The sequence below is a fragment of the Lichenostomus cassidix genome, chromosome 3 (assembly GCF_008360975.1).
Source record: "Lichenostomus cassidix isolate B80296 chromosome 3, HeHo_3.0, whole genome shotgun sequence".
Lineage (NCBI taxonomy): Eukaryota > Metazoa > Chordata > Aves > Passeriformes > Meliphagidae > Lichenostomus > Lichenostomus cassidix.
In genome coordinates, this window is record NC_139483.1 from 29140452 (window position 1) to 29160096 (window position 19645).

Here is a 19645-nt window from a genome sequence, read left to right on the forward strand (position 1 = left end):
ACACTTACCATAGTTAGGAAAATTCCAAACTCTGGATTTAAATCTACACAGTCTCCATCAACAAAAATGAACTGCTTTTTTTTCTCTTTTCTTGCTGTTAAAATAATATAAATTTGTTGTGCTGCTACTGACAAGACAGGCAACTCAATTCGGTTGAATTCATCAAAACATCCCCAAGATCCAGACTGAGCAAGACCTAAAACAGGGAAAGAAAAAATATTATCTCTTGTCGTTCATGCATATTTGAATATCTGAGCTAAATGAATTTTCCTGCAAGTAATTAAATCATATTAGTTTTATTTATTGCCCTGTGGTCAAGGCCTATCATCCTCCAATCCACCTGACTATTTCCATATCTCTCTGAATAAATATTAGATGATTTACACACAATGCCTAAAAGTGAATCAAAGTAAAAAAAAAAATATTTTGATAATTTGGGGTATTTGGTAAATATTTTGGATCATTCTGTGAATGTAGCATTTTATTGTAGAACACCATTCAATTAGTTGCAAAAGCTGTACTGTTAGTCTAAAAAATTAAAAATAAGTGACTTAGAGCTACAAAACATTAGTCCTAAATGTCATCAAAAAAAGGTCACCATAAAATTTTACTATTTAAATTCCCACTAAACAACTTTCCTATGTAATAGTGTAGGATATTAACAACTTTCAAAGTGTGGACATGTCTATGACAGACAGAAACCCAGAGAAAGAAAAAGAAATGAAAAGCAAAATCTAGAAGTACTATATTAATAACAAGAATATTTTTGCACAGGATTATTTTCACAGCTGCCTAATTTGTGTTTGGAAAAGTAACATGTGTGTAGAAGCACCTAAGAGAATTGTTTTTCCTTTCACAATGTTTTATATGAAAGTTTCTCACAGCATTTTTTTCCCAAATGGTATTAAAGTACCTGTAAGCTATATTTTTTTCTTCCATGTATACTGAAAGCTTGTTATTTAATAGTGAATATTTAGTGCAAGTCATTCAGTGTTTATTCGTGTTGTGCAGTAAGGCTAAATCACTTTAAAAACGTTCTGTCATGAATTTTGTCACTCAAAGATTTTCTAAAATTTTAATGACTTTCAAATGGGCAGTATGTTTATAAACCCATAGCTTTAGCCACATTTATGCCCTTTGCTTCCCAATATATACAGTACCATTACTCCGAAGAACAAGCTGACAGAAATCTTGTGAAGTTCAAGTCCCTTACCTAGAACAGAATAAGTCCATGCAGCACTACAGGCTCTGTGCTGACTGGGTGCAAAGCAGTTTTGCAGAAAATGACCTGCTGTTGCATTTAACAACTAATTAAGCATGAACCAGAACTATGCCCTTGTGGCAGGGGAAGCCAGCTGCATACTGGGCAAGAGCACAGCCTGCAGGGTGAGCAATATCGCTGTTCACCTCTCCTCTGCCCTTGTGAGAGAGCAGCTGCAGTTCCATGCTCACTTTGGGGTGTCCCAGTAGGGGAGAGACATTGATACACTCCCATGAGTGCACCAAGTGGCTGCTGTGATGGTCAGGGGCTGGAGGGAGGACATGACACAGAGGGAGAGGCTGAGACAACATCATTCATTGAGCCTGAAGAGAAAGCAAAGGGAAAAGTCTTTTCCTGTTACAAGTAGATGATAGGAGACACTGGGAAATTGGAGCCAGGCTTGTCTCAGAGGTACAGAGGAAGAGGAGACAATGGACACGTGTTTCTATATGGAAGATTCCAAGTCAGTGAAAGTATAAAAAATGTGAAAATGGGAATGGTCGGAAGACTTGAGCAGAGGTGTTGCAGAACATTCCTCTCTGGACAATCAAAACCCAACACAAACAAGGTACTGCTAATTGCACCTGCTAAATGACCTGTGGAAGTCTCTTCTATCCTACAGGAAGGAATCTTACCTTTGAAAATCCTACCCAAACCTCTGAAGTCCATTTGATCAGAGCAGTTAAAGACTACTACGTATTTTCCCAGAGCCTTTCCCATGTCTTTCGTCGTTTCTGTTTTACCAGTCCCGGCTGGTCCTGCTGGAGCTCCTCCCATGTTCATTCCCAAAGCTTGTGCTAAAGTTATATAGCACCTACAAATATTAACTGATGTTAATCTTTTAAATTGTATTAAAGATATAAATGCCTATACAGAAAATACGCATCAAGTTATGCCATAGATTCTTCAGTCCCTATGTTGAAATGCTACTTCTTCATAAAGCAGTTCCATGGATTTCAGTGCAAGAAGTTCAGAGAAGTGAAAGGCACAAAATACAGCAATTAAACATTACTTAATAAAAGAAAAAAAACCAACAAAACCAAATCAAACAACAAAAGGAATAAACCATGGTGTTAGAAAGCTAAAAAATCAACACATATCCCATAAATTTATTTCTCATTGACTTTTCTGGCAGCTATAAAGAGCACATTCTGCTGTTGAATTCTGCTATGTCATCATATTCTGCAGGATCTTAACCTATATACATTTAATTATGCTACCTTTGACTAAATCCTCAAGTGTGAAAGAATGAGGATATATGGATGGCCCCTTCCTTAGTTGTGGGTAAGAAATAGTTACAATTTTAAGACCAAAAAACCCAAAGCTTTACCCCTATTTTTTAAAGTCTTAAAAGGTCTAGACTACAGTTTTACATATATGTGAGCCTTAAGTATGATTTTCATTCATGGCAAGGTATGGAAGAGTAATGCTAAAGGAATGAAGCAATGGGGTATCTTCACTGTGAAAACAACATAGTTTGGACACACTCTAACTGAAGTATTTCTGGTTTTAATCCATAAATGAACAGAATTTTATAACTAACCAGTTCCTCAGTTTAGTTTGAATCACTGTAATTTATTATGCCCAACTTGCACTGCAGGAACTTTCTTGCTTTCTCTACAATAAGAAACTTTAAAATGACAGAAAGCCTTTCTCTCTTCAGTTCTACTTCAATCAATTTTGGGGTAGAGTTTAATAATTTTACATCAAAACTATTCAGTTGCTGAGGGCAACACAGTTCACTGCAGAAATCTACCAAACTTTCCATATTGCCACAATAGCAGCTCTACCTCTTCTGGAGAAATAAAGGTATTTAAAAAGTTATAGAAGCACAGACACCACATAGGTACCAAAGTAAATGATTGCTCGTTGGAAGTTATTTTTATTTCTTGAGGGGATTTTTTTGCAAATGTCTCTTCATCTTCTATTTTCTCATTTGGTTAAATGTGACATCTCAAGAAAGGATCGAATGGAGAAAGAATTTGGACAAGGAAGGAAGCAAAGAAATTTCCAAGAGGAAAAAAAGAAATATAATTCTTGTTTAAGCCACATTTGAGAGGAAATGGCCATTTATTTGCCTGGCTACAGAAGAATGGAAGGTGAGTTCAAAGAGCTGGGACTTTCCTTAGACTTTTAAAGAAGCCACAGAATCTTTAGAGAATCTCTTATCAAAAAAATTGAAATATTTGACCTAATCATCTCTTTAGTATACTGCTAAACTATATATTACTATATAACCTTTAAAAAATGAATTTCTGTTACTAGATGTTCTTTTTAAGACTGAGAAGTGATAAAGGAATTAGTAAGTGTACAGATTAGTGAGACTCTGTTTTACCTTTTCTAAAAGAGTATATTAAGCAAATGTATAAGAATGTTTTCACTTAACTCAGATTGTACCTCTTTAAAGACAAATGTTAAGTAAACACAATAGTTATTAAAAATATTCCTTATCTATAATTGCTTTTCTAACCTGTCTGTAAGAGGTGTTATAACCAGACGATCAGTGCAACCCAGAAATTCATTTTGGTAAATAAAATCAACATCTGTAATTGCTACAATGACGTGATCATAATCCTCTTTATAGTAGAATCTAGACTGCTTTAACCACTCAAAATCAGTTGGTGTTTTGATGTTCATTTTCACCTTCAAATAAAATAAAATAAAAGTATGTGTTACAACCAAGCATCTACATTTATTGTCTTTACCAATTGTGATAAAATACTTACTTGTATGTGAAGAATGAGTGATTACTCAGATTAAACTTCCTGTGTAAGTAAACTTAAATACAATAAACGTCATATAACATGTTCAGATGTATGCTAAACTGATACTGAAAAACGTCCTGATTGCTTAACCCAATAATCCCAACATCTGTGTTATCAAATGAATCTTAACTGCTTTGGTAGGACAGTGCACTTTCCAAGTGAGAAATGCAAACAGCATACTGCTAAATCCACAAAAGACATTGCAACAAAGGCCGTGATGAAGGAAGGATGGGACTGAGGCATAGAAGCAAACGCTGTACAATCTAAAAAGCCTCTGGAAACATGGGAGGGACAGTGTTGAAAGATGCCATTCCTCAAAGAACAAAGGAATGGTAACAATTTGGTACAGTCTCAAAAGTTCAAGTATAGGATTGCAACTAGCTGCTGATTTTAGTAGCTTTTTTGTTTGTTTGCGTTCTATGTAGAATCCTTTGGAAAGGGCAGCTGTGTGCCAACTGAGATTTTGTTGTCATGAGGAAATGATGCTACAGTTACAACACCCTCAGCAGTCGAAGCTTTTTAAGTTATGCAAGAATGGTACAACTGTTTTTCAAAGGGAGGAAATACTCTAAGTTTTGCCTACCAAAAGAAATTCTGTAGGAAGACGTGGAAAATTTAAATATTCTAAGAAAAGTGTAAACATGTGCCAAAAATATTTAGTTGACAGAACTAACAAATGTTATTTAGGGTTAAGCAAAACTGTATTATTTTTACTGCTGTGAGATTATGGACATCATTCTCTTATACATGCATAAATATGTTACTGTAGCTACCACTTGTAAGAAAGAGTATTGTGATAGAAAATGCATTTAATTCTCAGAAATCAAAATCTATACTTTACCAAATCATCAAAAATGTCCCGCTGATGCACATGAATGGTAATAAGTGTTTCAAATTTCACTCTCTCAAACTTGGAAAGGTCCTGTGTGGTCTGGCTAATCAATGTATTCAGAATATCCAGAAATCTAGCATTGGTTATATCCATGATTTTTCTCTCCTCCTTAGCATTGCGTAGAGCTTCTTCTCCATCACGAGTCCACAATATTTGAATTCCCAACAATCCAACCTGAAAATGCAATAAATGAAAAATATACAAACTAATCAGTTGTTGAACTCTAGCTGTGTTACAGAAGCCTTAGGTGTGATAGGAGCAACAAATTACAGTGCAGACAGTTCCAAATATCACTATATCCAACATGAATCTATCTCACCAGGACACCATGCCTGAATTACTTGGCTCTGCTGTACAACCTGCTGAGAAAGCACTTACAAGTTTTACAAAAATTATTGAGATACACTCAAACTAAGGACTGGTGTCAGTTTCAGTTCTAATCCTTTCGTGTACTCCAGTAACAATCCTAAACTGGCTCTGGGGGAAGAAGACCTTCTGAACATTTCCCATTGCCAATTTGTAACTAACTAGAGAACATTAAAATGCTGTGCATTTTCACTAAACATGGGATGGCTTGCCTTCAAACATTCTGTCATGCCTGGAGTACAGCCAAGAGCACATTGAAGTACAAGTTATTTTGCTTCCAAATCAATCTAGAGAGTTATAGGATGTTGTACATAAACTACCGTCTCAGACTGATCTTGATTTCCAATACCCACAACAAAAAATGAGAGATGAACACTGTATCCCTTCATTACCTTTTTTCCCCATATTTCTATATGCACAAAGCACCAAGCCCTAAAATTTTTACTCAACATCTTTTTCTACTTTTCCAGCTCCCTATGCCTGTAGTGAGCTCATGGTTATAGAATTTGTGTATTAGAAGATAGCCTGATGAGTTTAAAATGGTGAGATATCATAAGTAAAATCTAAAAAAAATGAATTTTATAATGAACAAATAGTCAAAGGAAAACAAAAAATAAATAAAAGAAATATTTGGATGTGACTATTTCGTGCTACCTAAAACAAAAGCTTCTGAGCCAAGAAAAAGGCAGTTTAAAGAAAACATTTCATTTGTCAGTATTATATCCAATTTCTTCTCTCTTCTGTAACACAGCTTTACTTTGTAAAAATTTCTTCGCCAAATCCTTCAAACACAAACAATTTTTTGAACACAAGAACATTTGGCTTAGCAAGACATGAAAATGATCTTTGCAGATGGTAGTAAAGCCACATCAAAATATCTGACATGGAAACAAGATATTCCTTATTTGTTTAAGGTAGTGAATTTTTTCAAATAAACACTGCTGAGACAATACATAGTTATGTAATAAATTCAGCTCTAAGATAATTCTAGTAAATATTTAAATGTATTATTATTATTTTTTAAATAGCAACATACTGGCCAGTTTTATTATTTGTAGAATTTTCATTTTAAAATTACACCCAGCACTGTACCAATCAGCAAATTACAGATTCAGAATTTGTACAGGATGGGGAACAGTTTGCTACTTGCTAATGAAATTTATAAATTATAAGTAAGATGGAGTAGTTTCTAGAATCTTTCAACACAGCCTTGTACTAGGACTGCATTATCATAGTGGCAAATATATGAACTATGAGGTAAATCTTGTAAATTATGACATAATTAATCATAATCATAGCTCTCGCAATCTTAAATTATGAGAGAGAAGTTAATCTACATGTGTAATTTTATTTGCAGCTGAAAGGGATTTGATACCCATTACAGAAAATATAAACACTACTTTATATTCTTAAAGAGAACTAAAAAACCCCAAATTTAAAGTAGATTGCAAGAAAAATATTATGCTATATACTGGGTACCAAAACTGAAGTGATTAAGGATTGCCTTCCACTGACCAGATCCTTCCTCTTATTTCCTCTAGGAAAGCTTCCTCATACAGGCAATCCCACCTGCTCTTTATGTTTCCACCTCCCCCTATCTACAACCCAGACTGCACACACACATCCACATATCAGATTCTTACCTGTGCTGGGAATTGATTAAGAAAACTAAGCAGCTGATATCCTGGGTCACTGATTTGGTAGAATGCTGCCCTAATTACACCATGCAATGACTTCTGCTGCATTTGCAATAAAAGCTTCAACCAAAGTTCTACTGGTCCTTTTGCAAGCACTGGACTGTCCAACTGTAAAATTAATGAAAGTAAAAGGTATAAAATAGAACATAGTTCTATATCTTCTGTTCAAGAATTTGAATTAATACATAGTTACTAAATTCCTACTCATGACAGCTACAGATTTTACTTCAATTTATATATGAGAAATTTATTTACTGAAGATGTATTCTAGTCTTGTAAACAACAATCATTGAGATATTTATTTGTAAGTAACAATCGTTCAGCTTAATGTATCTTATATGTTCAATAATAATATTATTTATCTATTAGCACTTCTGGAAACAAAAATCAGATAATTACTTGAATTTTTTCTCCTTCTCTTGATATGACTGCCAGTATACGATCATAATCCTTTGGGTGAAACTCTACTTCATTTATGTTGTCAGATATGGAAGTCAGATGTGGCTGTAAGGATAATTTAGGAATTATTCAATGTAAATATTGACCATTAGCAAACAGAAAAAAATCTCAAATAAGGTTATCCTGCAAAAGGTCATCTGAACTTGCAAAAGCTCATCTGAATAGGTAATGATTACAGAACGGATTGTGTAGAATTTTATCTCTGTCTACCGTGTTTTTACAGTTTCCAGAGATGATCTAGCAGAGATCATATGGCTTATTTCAGTCAACCCTCAGTTACAATCCAGACTAGCTGGATAAATTTTGCAATATGCAAAGCACGAAAGCCTCACAGGGTCCCTTCTATTAGTTTAGTTGTGAAACAAACCATCAGCAAATCACTTGATGAAATCATGTTCTAGTGTTCTGAATTCTGAAGACTGTTTTGAATTACAGGTATCCATTTCATATTTGCTTAAAGAACAGTGAGCAATAAAAAAAAAATCTTTTTCAAGCACATTTTATAAAAGGAAAATGGTTCCATCTTATTTTATTAAATTCTCCTCCATATTCTATTTTTTTAACATAGGTAGAAAAAAATCACTAAGTTTGTACCTGGATTGTATGAGAATCACTTGCTTGTCCAAGAATTTCAACAAGTGCAGGATCAGAAATGAAAAAGAATCTTGGAAACAGCAGTCTTTTCTTCTCTAAATATCTTTAAAATTGAACAAGATTTTTATTAAACTATTTCAGGTTGTAATCTTTTCTATCTAGGGGTGTGTAAGACTGAAATACAATTAATGTTTCATATAAATTATTTACATATCTATGTAAGTATATATGTATGTATAAAAATAATAAAGTATTAAAAATCAAACAATTCATACCCTGTAAGTGATTTCTGACATGCTTCCAACTGTTCATGTAAATGAGGGAGAAGTTGCTCCATAGTATCATCTCCAACACAGCAGGCAACTACATTCGCATTTTCATGAGCTCGTTGCATTATTCTTATCCATGATTTGTCAATATTCTGAAAACGTTTTGCTTCCTATATAAATCAAAATCAAAGCATAATCTGTCAAAAATTGTTGCACAGAAATCTTTTAGTACACAATAATAGGCAATTACTGTAATGTTTACCTGAGGTAACTCTTTTGCAATATCTCCTGCTACAAAAACAGCTTCAAGATAAACCCAGAGGTTCTGCACAACCAGCCATTCTTCAATTATGCGTGAAGAGTTGCTTAGTTTATAAATCCAGGCCTGAATTTGCTTTTTAAATGATGTATTGTATCTAAAAAAGGATGAGAAGCATAAATAATTTAATTCTAAATAAAGCTATTATAAAATAAATACTTACAATGGTGAAAAAAACCCCAAACCCAGAACAAACTAACTCTTGTTTCCTTAGAACTCTTGTTACTTAGAACAAGAACAACCTCATGGAAAGTTTTACCAGCTTGTTTACATTGAAGTATACTGAGACAAAAGTTGTCTCTATTGAATGTGCATGGAAGTCTTTCACATATGGATGTTTTTCATGAGGCCTTGTAACATCTCTTTTCATAAAAAAAATTATTCAATTCAAACTTACTGCTAATTTAGCTCAATTACAGTATTGTTGTGATCAGAGTGTTTCGGAAAATGCTATATATGAACAATTCCAAGTACCTGTTAGACAGTAAAGAATCAAGAATCATTAAACTGTCCTCCATCAATAACATAATTTCTGCTGATTCATTTCCCCTTAACAGCAACTCTCCTCTTGATTTGAACTGTGCAAAGCTCAGATTTTGGACTCCCCAGATTTCCATGACTTGAGATAGTTTGGCTTCTATATCCTTTTCCTTCATAGCAGATATGCATATATCCTGCAAAGAAACAACCACTTTTTAGATTCTCCAATCTTGTGAAATGAAATTTTTCGTAATACTGCACACCTAGGAAGAGAATACTAAAAAATGCAGATATCACGCTACAAATTTTACTCCCTCAAATTATTTGTATGGATAACTGAAAAGTGCACACTTGGAAAAGGATGGGTATATATTTTCTGTGGCTTCACATTTTGTTATTTCTGTGAAAAAAGATTTTTGGATCACAATTTCTACAAGGCTGAGGAGTAATATTGCAGTAGACTCATCACCAGATGAACTTTGACTCTTGCCACATATAGAATAACAGAATCTGAGACAAGTTTAAGTTGGAAAGGTCAAGTCCAACATTCTATTCAAATCAGAGCTTAATTCAAAATTAAGCAGATCACCTTGGAATGTTTCCATATAAATCAGGTATGGATACAAGTTTTTGCATGAGTATTTACCATATGAAACATGGAAACTCCACTGAGATATCACAAGTTATATGGGGTGTTTTTTTGAAGTTGTAGGGTTCAAAAGAAGCCATAATAATCTAAAAAAAATTAATATTAAATATTATTAAGCATGAAGTGTTCGTCTAGAATTTCTAATTTATCTACAAAACTATAATGCAATGACAAAGGCAAAAAATTACATGACTGTGGCCATTTGAAGTTTTGCTTGAGGATTTTTACCTGTTAGAAAGAGCTAAGAAAATCATAAAAAATAATAACAGGAGCAATGTGAACACATTATGTAAATATAAGTGTCCAAAGATTTCAGCTGGTACCTCTGTCTTTGCACACGTAGGTAGGAACTTCCAAATCAAATACAAATTATTTTAAACTAGTGTGGTCTGATTGAAAGCCAAGGACTTGGATGAAGTAAAAATTATTTTTAAAGAGGGTCTCCCTTTTATAAGCAGTCACATTATTTTTGCTGACAATATAAAATGAAGATGGAGGAAAAAAAGGTATGTACCTACCTCAATATCTTCTTTATTTGCAAGAATTGGTGCTTCCAGGATGTTTCGAAGGCTAAAGGTCTCAGATTCTATATCAAATTGATGTCCTGTTGTTTCAGCAATACGATCCCAGTGTCTTTGCTTCATTGCTTTGTCTGACATCATTTCCAGCAAAGAACAACACTCAATAAAATCCTCAATTCTTTTCTTGAGATCTGAAAATGCTTGCCAGTGGTGGAGGGCTTTAGGTAGTCTACGGCACCTGCAGTTAAATTAAAGTGATACAGTAAATGCCTCTTCTGCCAAAATAGAATTGTTTAAACAATAGTTTAAATGAGGAGATATGAAGTAGATTGTATTGAGGTCAACATTTTCTATGTCAGCCAGCCTACCTGTTTAGTAAAAACTAATACAAATGCCCTACTTAAAAATCATAATATTTAATAGTCTCAAACACTGATATTTCCCCTACAAATAGAAAAAAAAAACCCTGTAGTTTCCATTAAAACATAGCTTATCTGCTGCTTATCATCAGAAACTCCTTATTGGAAAAGAAAGAAAAAAGAAAAATTAGTTAAATTTCACATAAGAATTCCTTATACAAATACAATATTTACTTCAATTTAAATACCAGTAATACACATGCCAGTTATTAACATACCAACTTGGAGACAGACATGAAAACGAGATAAATAAGACCACCTCCTCCACTTTTGGTTAGTGGTTCTGAAAAACGATTCACTACTGAAAATTATATACTTCTAGCATGGAAAAAACTCTGAGCAGAACAGTTAATAAATACCCACCTCTTTGACCACACTTTTAGAAAGCTTACACACTAAGAACTGAGCAGGTGACCTCCCACAGGAATGCCCTATGGCAAATGATTAAGTATATCCTTAGCAGGAAAAACAATAAAGCCTTGGTTTTGCATCCTTTATCACTTATTTGTCTACCTCCTACTGATAGAATTCCAGATTTCCAGTAATTAGGAACAATACAGCAGTGTGTTTGTGGCTCAGAGCTAAGCTTGCCAGCATGTCCACCCTGGCTAGCTCCCTGCTTGCTGTCAAACTGGGTGTTTAACACCTGCCTGCCTTCCTCTGAGGGGGTTAAGAATTTTGTGCCTGTTTTTCTTGTATTCAAAACTTAAAACCAATGGGCTAATCATCCCAGTTGAAGGACTTACCTTTTACAAACAAAATTTCAGTCCTCCTAACCTCTCGGTTGATTTAGCTAATGAGATCACCACTTCAACTGATCGTTTGCCCTTCACTTACCAAAGCCACAGGTAAAAGGCTGGTTAACTAGAAGCATGGTGTTATTTCATTCTTGAATAATCTCAGTGTTTATGACAAACCTTATTCATGGAAGCTTTGATAAATATACCAAATGCTATATTTAGGGTTCAGTATTTTTTACTGGACTCACCTAAATCTTAATGCATTTAACATTTCTTACTATTCGCATTTTAAACATACCTGGTTTGAAAATCCAGAAGTTCAGTATTAATTTTTTCAGTATCTATCTCTGTCCAAAGTATGTCATGATAACCCTGGATGGTGTTTATTACAGTATCATATAATCCATACAATTTCTGAAGCAAGCCTAACTCCTTCCTGGGAAAAAGGAAGCAATTATGCCAATAATTACAATCAGATCTCTGGATGTCTCACAATACTTAAATACATGATATATGTAATAATAATACCAAAAAAAGAAAAAAAAAGTAGACCAATTCCAGTGCATTTCTTAATGTAGAAATAAAAAAAAAATCCACACAAAAAAAAGCAGATGATTGGTTCTAAGGACCTAATATTCACACTACATATATTTGAGGGAAGTTTTGCTTTTGCTTAGTTCTCCAAACCTCCCATTAGTCAAAAAAAAAAAACCTAGGTTATATGCTGTGGGCTGGCTCTGCAGGGCAAAGCAGAGCATGGCAAGTGGAAGCAACTAGTCAATTTACTTAGAAACACTCTATGAATCTGAGCTAAAGCTCTGATCTAAAACCAGCCAGAAACAGTCAGGTCCTCATCTAGTGTAAGTCATCATCAAACTATTGAAATGACTGGAGCAAAAACTTTAGAATCTGATAATCATTTGTACAGCTACTCAAAGTTAAATTCTTCATATATGATAGAGTGGTATTTCCTTACATATGTGATAGAGTATTTCCTTACACTTTCTTCTTCAATTTCCACCATATCTTAATAGATAATGCTGTATTTACTCATCTATTTCTATTTCTTTCTATTTCTAGTTCTAGTTCTACTTCTAGCTCTAGTTCTATTTCTAGAACAGGTCCTATTGCTCCTTTATAGAGTATTTCTACACAGTAAATTATCTGGTATCTTTCTGTTAAAATAATAAATAAATAGAGTTTTTTTAGTTGAAAAATTCTTTAGAACTTTAATTTTTTTTTAACTATTTATCTATTTTATTCAAGACAATGGAAAATTTGTATATTGTAATATTTCTGCCTTTGGTGTAAGCCTAAGACTTTCTAGCCTACTTAATACACACTTAAGACAGCCATATTTCCACAGTTACCTGACTTTGTGCAGAATTTCATACTCTGTGACAGGCAATCCAAACAAGCGTTCACCAGCTGAGTATGTGATAAACCTTCTCCACAGCTCATCAAAGCTAATCTGATCAAGATATGTTTCATACAACACAAATGAAAATATAAGTTTATATGTTTTAATTTAAAATTGTCTAAAAATAAATCATTAAACAGTTTTAAACTTTCATTAATCCTATTAGAAGAATATGTAAAATATCTGGAAATATTTTTGATCTGAACAAATATATAGCCTGAAGAAAAACAATAGAGTGTTAAAAAATACAGTTACTTTCAAAGTATAACTGCTGTCCAAAGGATATGATCACCACAGAAAATTGGAAAGGGGAATGATTTTAGTATCCAACTAATATCCATAAGTAGAAAGCATTCTCTTGGCAAAATAAGAAATACGGCAAATTTAACGAGAATCATTCAATTTTCATTACATAGTAGATTCAATAGAAGGACTAAGCACCTTCTGTTAGTTACTCAGTGCTTTTCACAAACTTAGGACTTACTTTTTACAATCTATACAATATGTAAGACTGACAAAAACACTATTCAAGTTACTATAACTTGAAAAAAAAAAGGAAGAAGAATTAAAAATAGAGCAAATACTGCTCATGGACCTGTGAATTACAGCTTATAACAAATAAATAACAAGTTAAAAGACAATTGTCTAATGAAAAATGTGATCTTTAAAAGGTTAGAAGATTGACTCATGACTGCTTTGTAACCTGGCTTCTTTTCAGCCATTATCAAGGTGTCACAATTGATTCTTCCCTTTTCTACTGTTTTTATTACTCCAAATTGATAATTTCTGCTCTCAAAATTTGAAGAGTGAAGAGAGGTTACAGATCAATCAATCAGTCCTTCCACCTTAAGGAAAACATTGCATGAGAGAAACTAAGGTATAGTTAACATAATATTACACAGAATATCCAAATTATTATTTGTTAAAATTGTTAGAATAATCAAGAGCATATTTAATTAATTAGTTGGAAATTCAACAGCTTACTTTCTTACCTGAAAGGTCTGCAGCCTCCTACTGGCTTCCTGAGGTGGAATATTTGGAACCATAGGCCCTTCCTTTCAAATAAGCAGTTAACAAAAATTGAATATTAATTCTCAAAGTGACTGGAGGCCACTGTATATTTACAAATCACCACAGAATAGATATTTTTTGTTAGTCAAATTCCACTCAAGCAATGTATCTTGGCAATGCAATACTTTCAATGGTAAATCTAAAAAAAGATAACTTTTATGGATTTGAATATTCCTTACCTCAAGTAAACTCAATAGGATTAGACTCTAACTTTTCATACTTTGTTATTTTGCTGAAAATAACAAAACCCAGATTGTGGTCCTTTTTAACATTGATGTGTTTCTAATGATGCCATAGTATGTGCTACATATTAAACTAATTCGTAATTTATAATTGTGGTTTTGTTGTAAGTTGCACTACCAGAGCTTCTTTTCCTTCTTTATAGAGCTGTATGCATCACTGTATCTTTATACAGAAAAGTTTGACCTACAATGATGACTGTTTAGCAACCATGGCATCAAACATCAGCAGCTAAGCAGAAAAAAATTCTGGCACCCAACTACTGCAAACCAAAAATACTGAAAAACTAAGTTCAGCTCTTACAATGCACCTACTAAATTCATTTACCGATTCATATGCTACTTCAAAGTTTGCTACATCCTCCCGGAAAACTTCAACTGCTTCTAGCAAATCCTTCTTAAATTTGGGCTGAACTTCAACCAACTCATGTTGAACTGCAGTCTGGCATGGAAAAGATTAAAATAAAAGTTATTTCTGTAAAAATCAGGAATGGGTATTTGAGTTATATATAAACCAAAATTATAAATCAAATATATCAAATTTTGGAAGGAAAAATTATTATTTGATGCTAAAAATATATTTTTCCTTTTATGGTGCTATATGTTTAAATTTTCAGAGGAAAGGTGAGAATAGAAAACAATCACCTCAACCAAAAACCGTAACAAAATTTCCCTGTGGCCTTTAAGGGAATGTGTTTCATTACAAGGGATGATGGAACAAGAAGACCCTATTCTCTTCTCTCTGACAAGTGTCAAACCCCAAAGTATTAGAGTCATCTTCCTCACAGATGGCTCAGCCTTCTCTTTAACAAATTTCTTTTTCTTTATTCAAAACCTTGAGAGAAATAACCAAGAGCTGCAGGAAAATGTAAAACACCCTTGAGCCCTTTCCTGAATGATTAATCTGTGGAACAGGATGTAATTTCAAGGATTCAACAAAAAATCTGCATATTTCCATCTAAGTCCCTCCATTAGATAAAATAATAAACAGGGAGCTTTTGAGGGATATAAAGCTGTCCTAAATAATAAAGGTAAATGTACAACCACCACTTAGAGATAAGGGCACTGGCAGAATACACACTTCTTAGAAAAGGTAAGCTAAGGGTAATAAACTCCCTGATTGCATAAGCATGACACAAAAACTGGAAATGAAGGAGAGCAGAAAGACCATTTTCTTGCAGGTTTTAAACACATATCTAAAAGCTACAATAATATTTAAATATTAAAAATATCTATAGAAATGAAATTAGAAAATGAACATACTAACAGAAGATACTGACACTAGTGCACAACTGATGTCAAGAGTGAGAAGTCAGAGAGGATGGACAACTGGGCTCATTTTTTCATTTATGATCTGAAGAAACTCACATGTTTTCCACAAATTGAAAATAACATAATTTGATATACTTACAGCTTGGGTTTTTAATGTATTAAAAGCAGGTCTCATTGAATCAATACCTTCTGTTTCCTCTTTTGTAATTTCCACATTAAATGCATTTAAAATGGCATAGGCTTCCTAGATGAAAAAATAAAACCTTAGGAATGTATTATAAGTTCATTTGAGGGAACATAGATCAAATTTGTAAAAAAAACATTTCAAAGAATATATGTTCATGTATTTTAGGCATAACTGGGGTTTTTAAAATAAGGTTGAAGAATGAAGAACAAGTGAACAACAGCAAAAACCATTTCTTCAAAGATATCTTGTATTAAGTAACAGGAAAATATATACAAACACCATAAATTTAATATTGAAAAATACAAAACATTATCATCTCAGTGGCATTTTCTGCTAATTTTCTACATTCCACCTGAATACAGATTTTGGTGAATTTTTCCTTACTCTGAATAACTGCACACACTAAGTTACACACTTCTAAATATTTTGCCATATCATCTATAAAACCTTTATTGCTAAGTTTGCCAAACTGTCGGATACATGTATATGTATCTGTAATGGAATGAACCTTTCTTATTGCTTGTTCTCATCTGAAATTTTTTTGCATATTTTCTGCTTTATGATCCTCCTTCTATACACACTGCACTATTTAAAAATAAGCTCATTTTCACATTTTATTCAACATTTGCTGGACTCGCTCCAGTATGTCCATGTTTGTATTGTATTGGGAAGCCAGCACTGGACACAGCACTCCAGATAAATAGCATATACCAGAAGAGAGGGAATCATGTCCCTCAGCCTGTTAGAAACACAACTTGTAAAAGGCCCAGGAGACCCTTAAGCCCCTTTGTTGCAAGGGCAATTTTCTAGCTTATGGTCACTATGGTGGACCAAGAAACTCAGTTCTTTTATGGCAGAGATGATTTCTACCCAGCCTGCACTGGTGTCTGGGGTTATTCAACTCCTGGAGAAGGAGAAAAAAGGATCTAAGGATGACTTGTTACTGTGACTAGCCCTACTGACACTGACAGAACTGATTACATCAATATAGAAAGGAAGTAAATGTTCACAAGATATATGGAATATAAGTAGCTTGGGAAAGATCATTATCTCAAATTTTCATCTCAAAGTGGCAGAAGGGCAATAATAATAATAATAATAATAATAATAATAATAATAAATGTTAATACTTCATCTTTTTCAATACCTTTCATTTATTTACAAAGTTTGCATCATTTCCTACACATGTAAAGCCTAGCAAGTAGACAGTGCTTAACTCAGTTGCTCTTGCTTGCTTTATTTAAGAGCTATGAGCATGATTATCATATCCTGAAGACAGACTAATAACATTTAGTAGATGCGAATAACTTTTGACAGCACACTGTGATATGTGGCTCCACGAATATTCTTTGGCTATATTTCAAGGGGTTCTATGATCAAGATATTTGTTTACACACACAGAAAAGGTAAGAAAAGGATTAAGGCTAATGAAAAGCAAAAGGGAGAATAGTGCTCCCTCATCTTGTGTTCTTATCTTATTTCTGCATGTTTTCTCTTATATTGTATTCATATTATAATTTAAGAAAAAAAATCACTGTTTTGTATTAATACAGAATCTATCAATTTAGCTGTTTCATAGTTTATAATTTAAAAAAAATTCATAATAATATTTTGTTTCCCATCTTCAACCTAGTTCCTTCAAGAGAGTGAACTCAATGTTAGAGTTCAAAGTTTGTCTTATCCTGTGACACCTATTATATATATATCACTAATAATAATAATAATACTTATTCAATATAAAAAATTTAAAGTTATCTTACCTCAATAGGTCCCATAGTCATATCTATTTCTATTCTCTTATCTTGAATGAGAGCTAAAGCTTCCATTGCTAATCTGACATCATCTAATTCAGCCAGAGGTTGAGCCAATTTATAGTTGTATTCATTTAGGAATGTCACCATGTCTAGCAATTTCTTTTTATATTCTTTATTTAAATAATGGCAGAGGTCCATCTTCCAGGAATGGGCTTCAATTGTTAAAGCTGTTTTCAGTGGTCCTAGTTTTAAAAAAAATAAAAATTAAAAAATTAATCTATTTTTTTTTTTCTGTTAAAAAGCTGACATCATCAAATATGGTTGTTTAACTGTAACTGGAAAAAAGCAGACAAGCATTTACAGCATTTTAAAAGTTTCAAAACAATTTCAACTCTAACTAAATATATTTCTGTTGTTTTATTGTATATTATGTTATCTGTAAAACATATTGGTAAGCTTACCTAGTGGAGCACATAGACAAGGTAAATAAAGAACAAAATGTCCTGTTGTTAATGTGGATTTTCAGAGAATATCTTTGATATATATAAACCAAATGCACAAAGATGAATGATATTTAAATGGTTTATACCCATGGAGGAAATGGCATCTTGGGATTTCAATACTGGGACTTGGAATAGTTCACAGCTAAAACTGTAGGGTGACACATCATGTCATATTTGGTTAATATATAAACACAAACATACATTGAAGTGATAGAAAAGTCACAAATTCTAATTTATTTTCAGAATAAATTAGGATTTTATCAGGCAGCATTTCGTACTCTAGTAGAAAAAAAACCCACAAAAGATACTAACAGCATACAACATTTCTGCTCACAAAACAAATTCTAAAGCAGATATAGGTTCTCCTTTAACAATGTGGCTATTAACATTAAAGAGATGATTCCTAAAGACCAGGGGTAATTCCAGAAAACTACCATACCCTGTCAGAAGTTAGAATCTGTAAATCACAATAAATTAATTCCCAGACCTAAACTGAGTCCGAGAAGTTACCTGCTGTCCCAGATCATAAAAGACATTTAATATATTTGTTCTGTAACCTAGAGGACTTGGGTCCCTTTGATGCAGTGGTCACAGGTGAGGGAGATCTGTGACCATCAACAAAATCTATTTAGTTTTGGATACACTGTTTCTTACTCCTCTTGATCACACAATAATAGATACTTTTCCAGAGTGGTCTAGTTAAGAAGAAACTGCATCCAGGAACTGGATGAGGATCTGCAGTCAGCAGTCTGACATTTTCACTTGTTCACTGAAAGAAATAGGGTTAACACACCACCAGAATCCTGAAATGAACTGTAGTTTTCAAAGCATGCAGCTTCTGCTTCTCTGATGTGCAAGGAAGACAAATTTTACAGATTATTTCTTAATCTAATCAAACGAATCTCTCTGAAGAAGAGGGTTGCTCATTAGAAATGCAACCACAATGATATTTGGAATGGGACACATTTTCCACTTGTCCCTACATACCAACCAGAGAGTTGGACCAGAGAAGGTGTGTCAGCCTTGCAATAATTTGTGAGGTGAAAGGGATAAGCGCCATGGGAATCCTTAGCACATTCAGCTGTGGGACAAATGCTGCAGAACAAACAGCTTAATTCAGAACATAATGTTCTGAGAGCCAGAGACACTAACCATAGGAATGACTAAGTAGTGATGTCTCCACCTGAAACAACCACTGAAAGTGAAAAACACACTGATTCTACTGAGTGCTAGTCTTTCATCAGTACCAAAGAAGGTGCTTTATGCTTCCAATGCCCTTTATAATCATTGGCTGACCTGGTGCCAGACAGGAGTACCAGGGATGATCAAATCAGTGTCAATACACAATCATTAACTCTTTGGCATGCCTCCATGATAACTTCACAGTTGTGACAGAACTTACTGTCCACACTTACAAGCGGAGAAGGCAAGGGGAATGGAGGGTTTTTTCAAGTCAGATTTCTTAGAAGAGTCTGAGAGAGCCCTGGATGATAGTTGGCAAGGTCTCTTCAGTGATTTCTATTCATATTGAAATATATATATTTACAAGAATAAACCTGTCTCTCGTAGTATCCTTCTGGACAAAGCACACAGCTGGATAAACACATCATGCAATGGGTGAGCAGCTGAATCATGGTTGGACACGAAGGATTGCAGGGAATGGGGTGACATCAGACTGGCAACCTGCCACTAGAGGGGTTCCACAAGGCCCCATCATCATCTCTGTGCTCTTCAGCATTTTCATAAACACCTTGGTTGCAGGACTGGA

General features: G+C 33.8%; 1 protein-coding gene across 2 annotated transcripts in view; it reads right to left on the minus strand.

The window, feature by feature from the left end:
• The window catches only part of DNAH8 (dynein axonemal heavy chain 8), a 119904-nt gene that overhangs the window by 62582 nt on the left and 37677 nt on the right, over nt 1–19645 (minus strand). The window contains exons 28-44 of one of the 2 annotated variants that reach the window (XM_085055084.1): nt 17381–17616; nt 15573–15677; nt 14490–14603; nt 13844–13906; nt 12802–12902; nt 11730–11867; nt 10270–10510; nt 9097–9296; nt 8566–8719; nt 8310–8473; nt 8035–8137; nt 7381–7485; nt 6928–7089; nt 4868–5092; nt 3732–3904; nt 1897–2075; nt 9–196 (exon numbers count right to left, since the gene is read on the minus strand). In XM_085055084.1, the coding sequence (XP_084911210.1) occupies nt 9–196; nt 1897–2075; nt 3732–3904; nt 4868–5092; nt 6928–7089; nt 7381–7485; nt 8035–8137; nt 8310–8473; nt 8566–8719; nt 9097–9296; nt 10270–10510; nt 11730–11867; nt 12802–12902; nt 13844–13906; nt 14490–14603; nt 15573–15677; nt 17381–17616 (2651 nt within the window). The remainder of the gene's footprint in view (nt 1–8; nt 197–1896; nt 2076–3731; nt 3905–4867; nt 5093–6927; nt 7090–7380; nt 7486–8034; nt 8138–8309; nt 8474–8565; nt 8720–9096; nt 9297–10269; nt 10511–11729; nt 11868–12801; nt 12903–13843; nt 13907–14489; nt 14604–15572; nt 15678–17380; nt 17617–19645) is intronic. The other variant, XM_085055083.1, reaches the window with a different exon arrangement.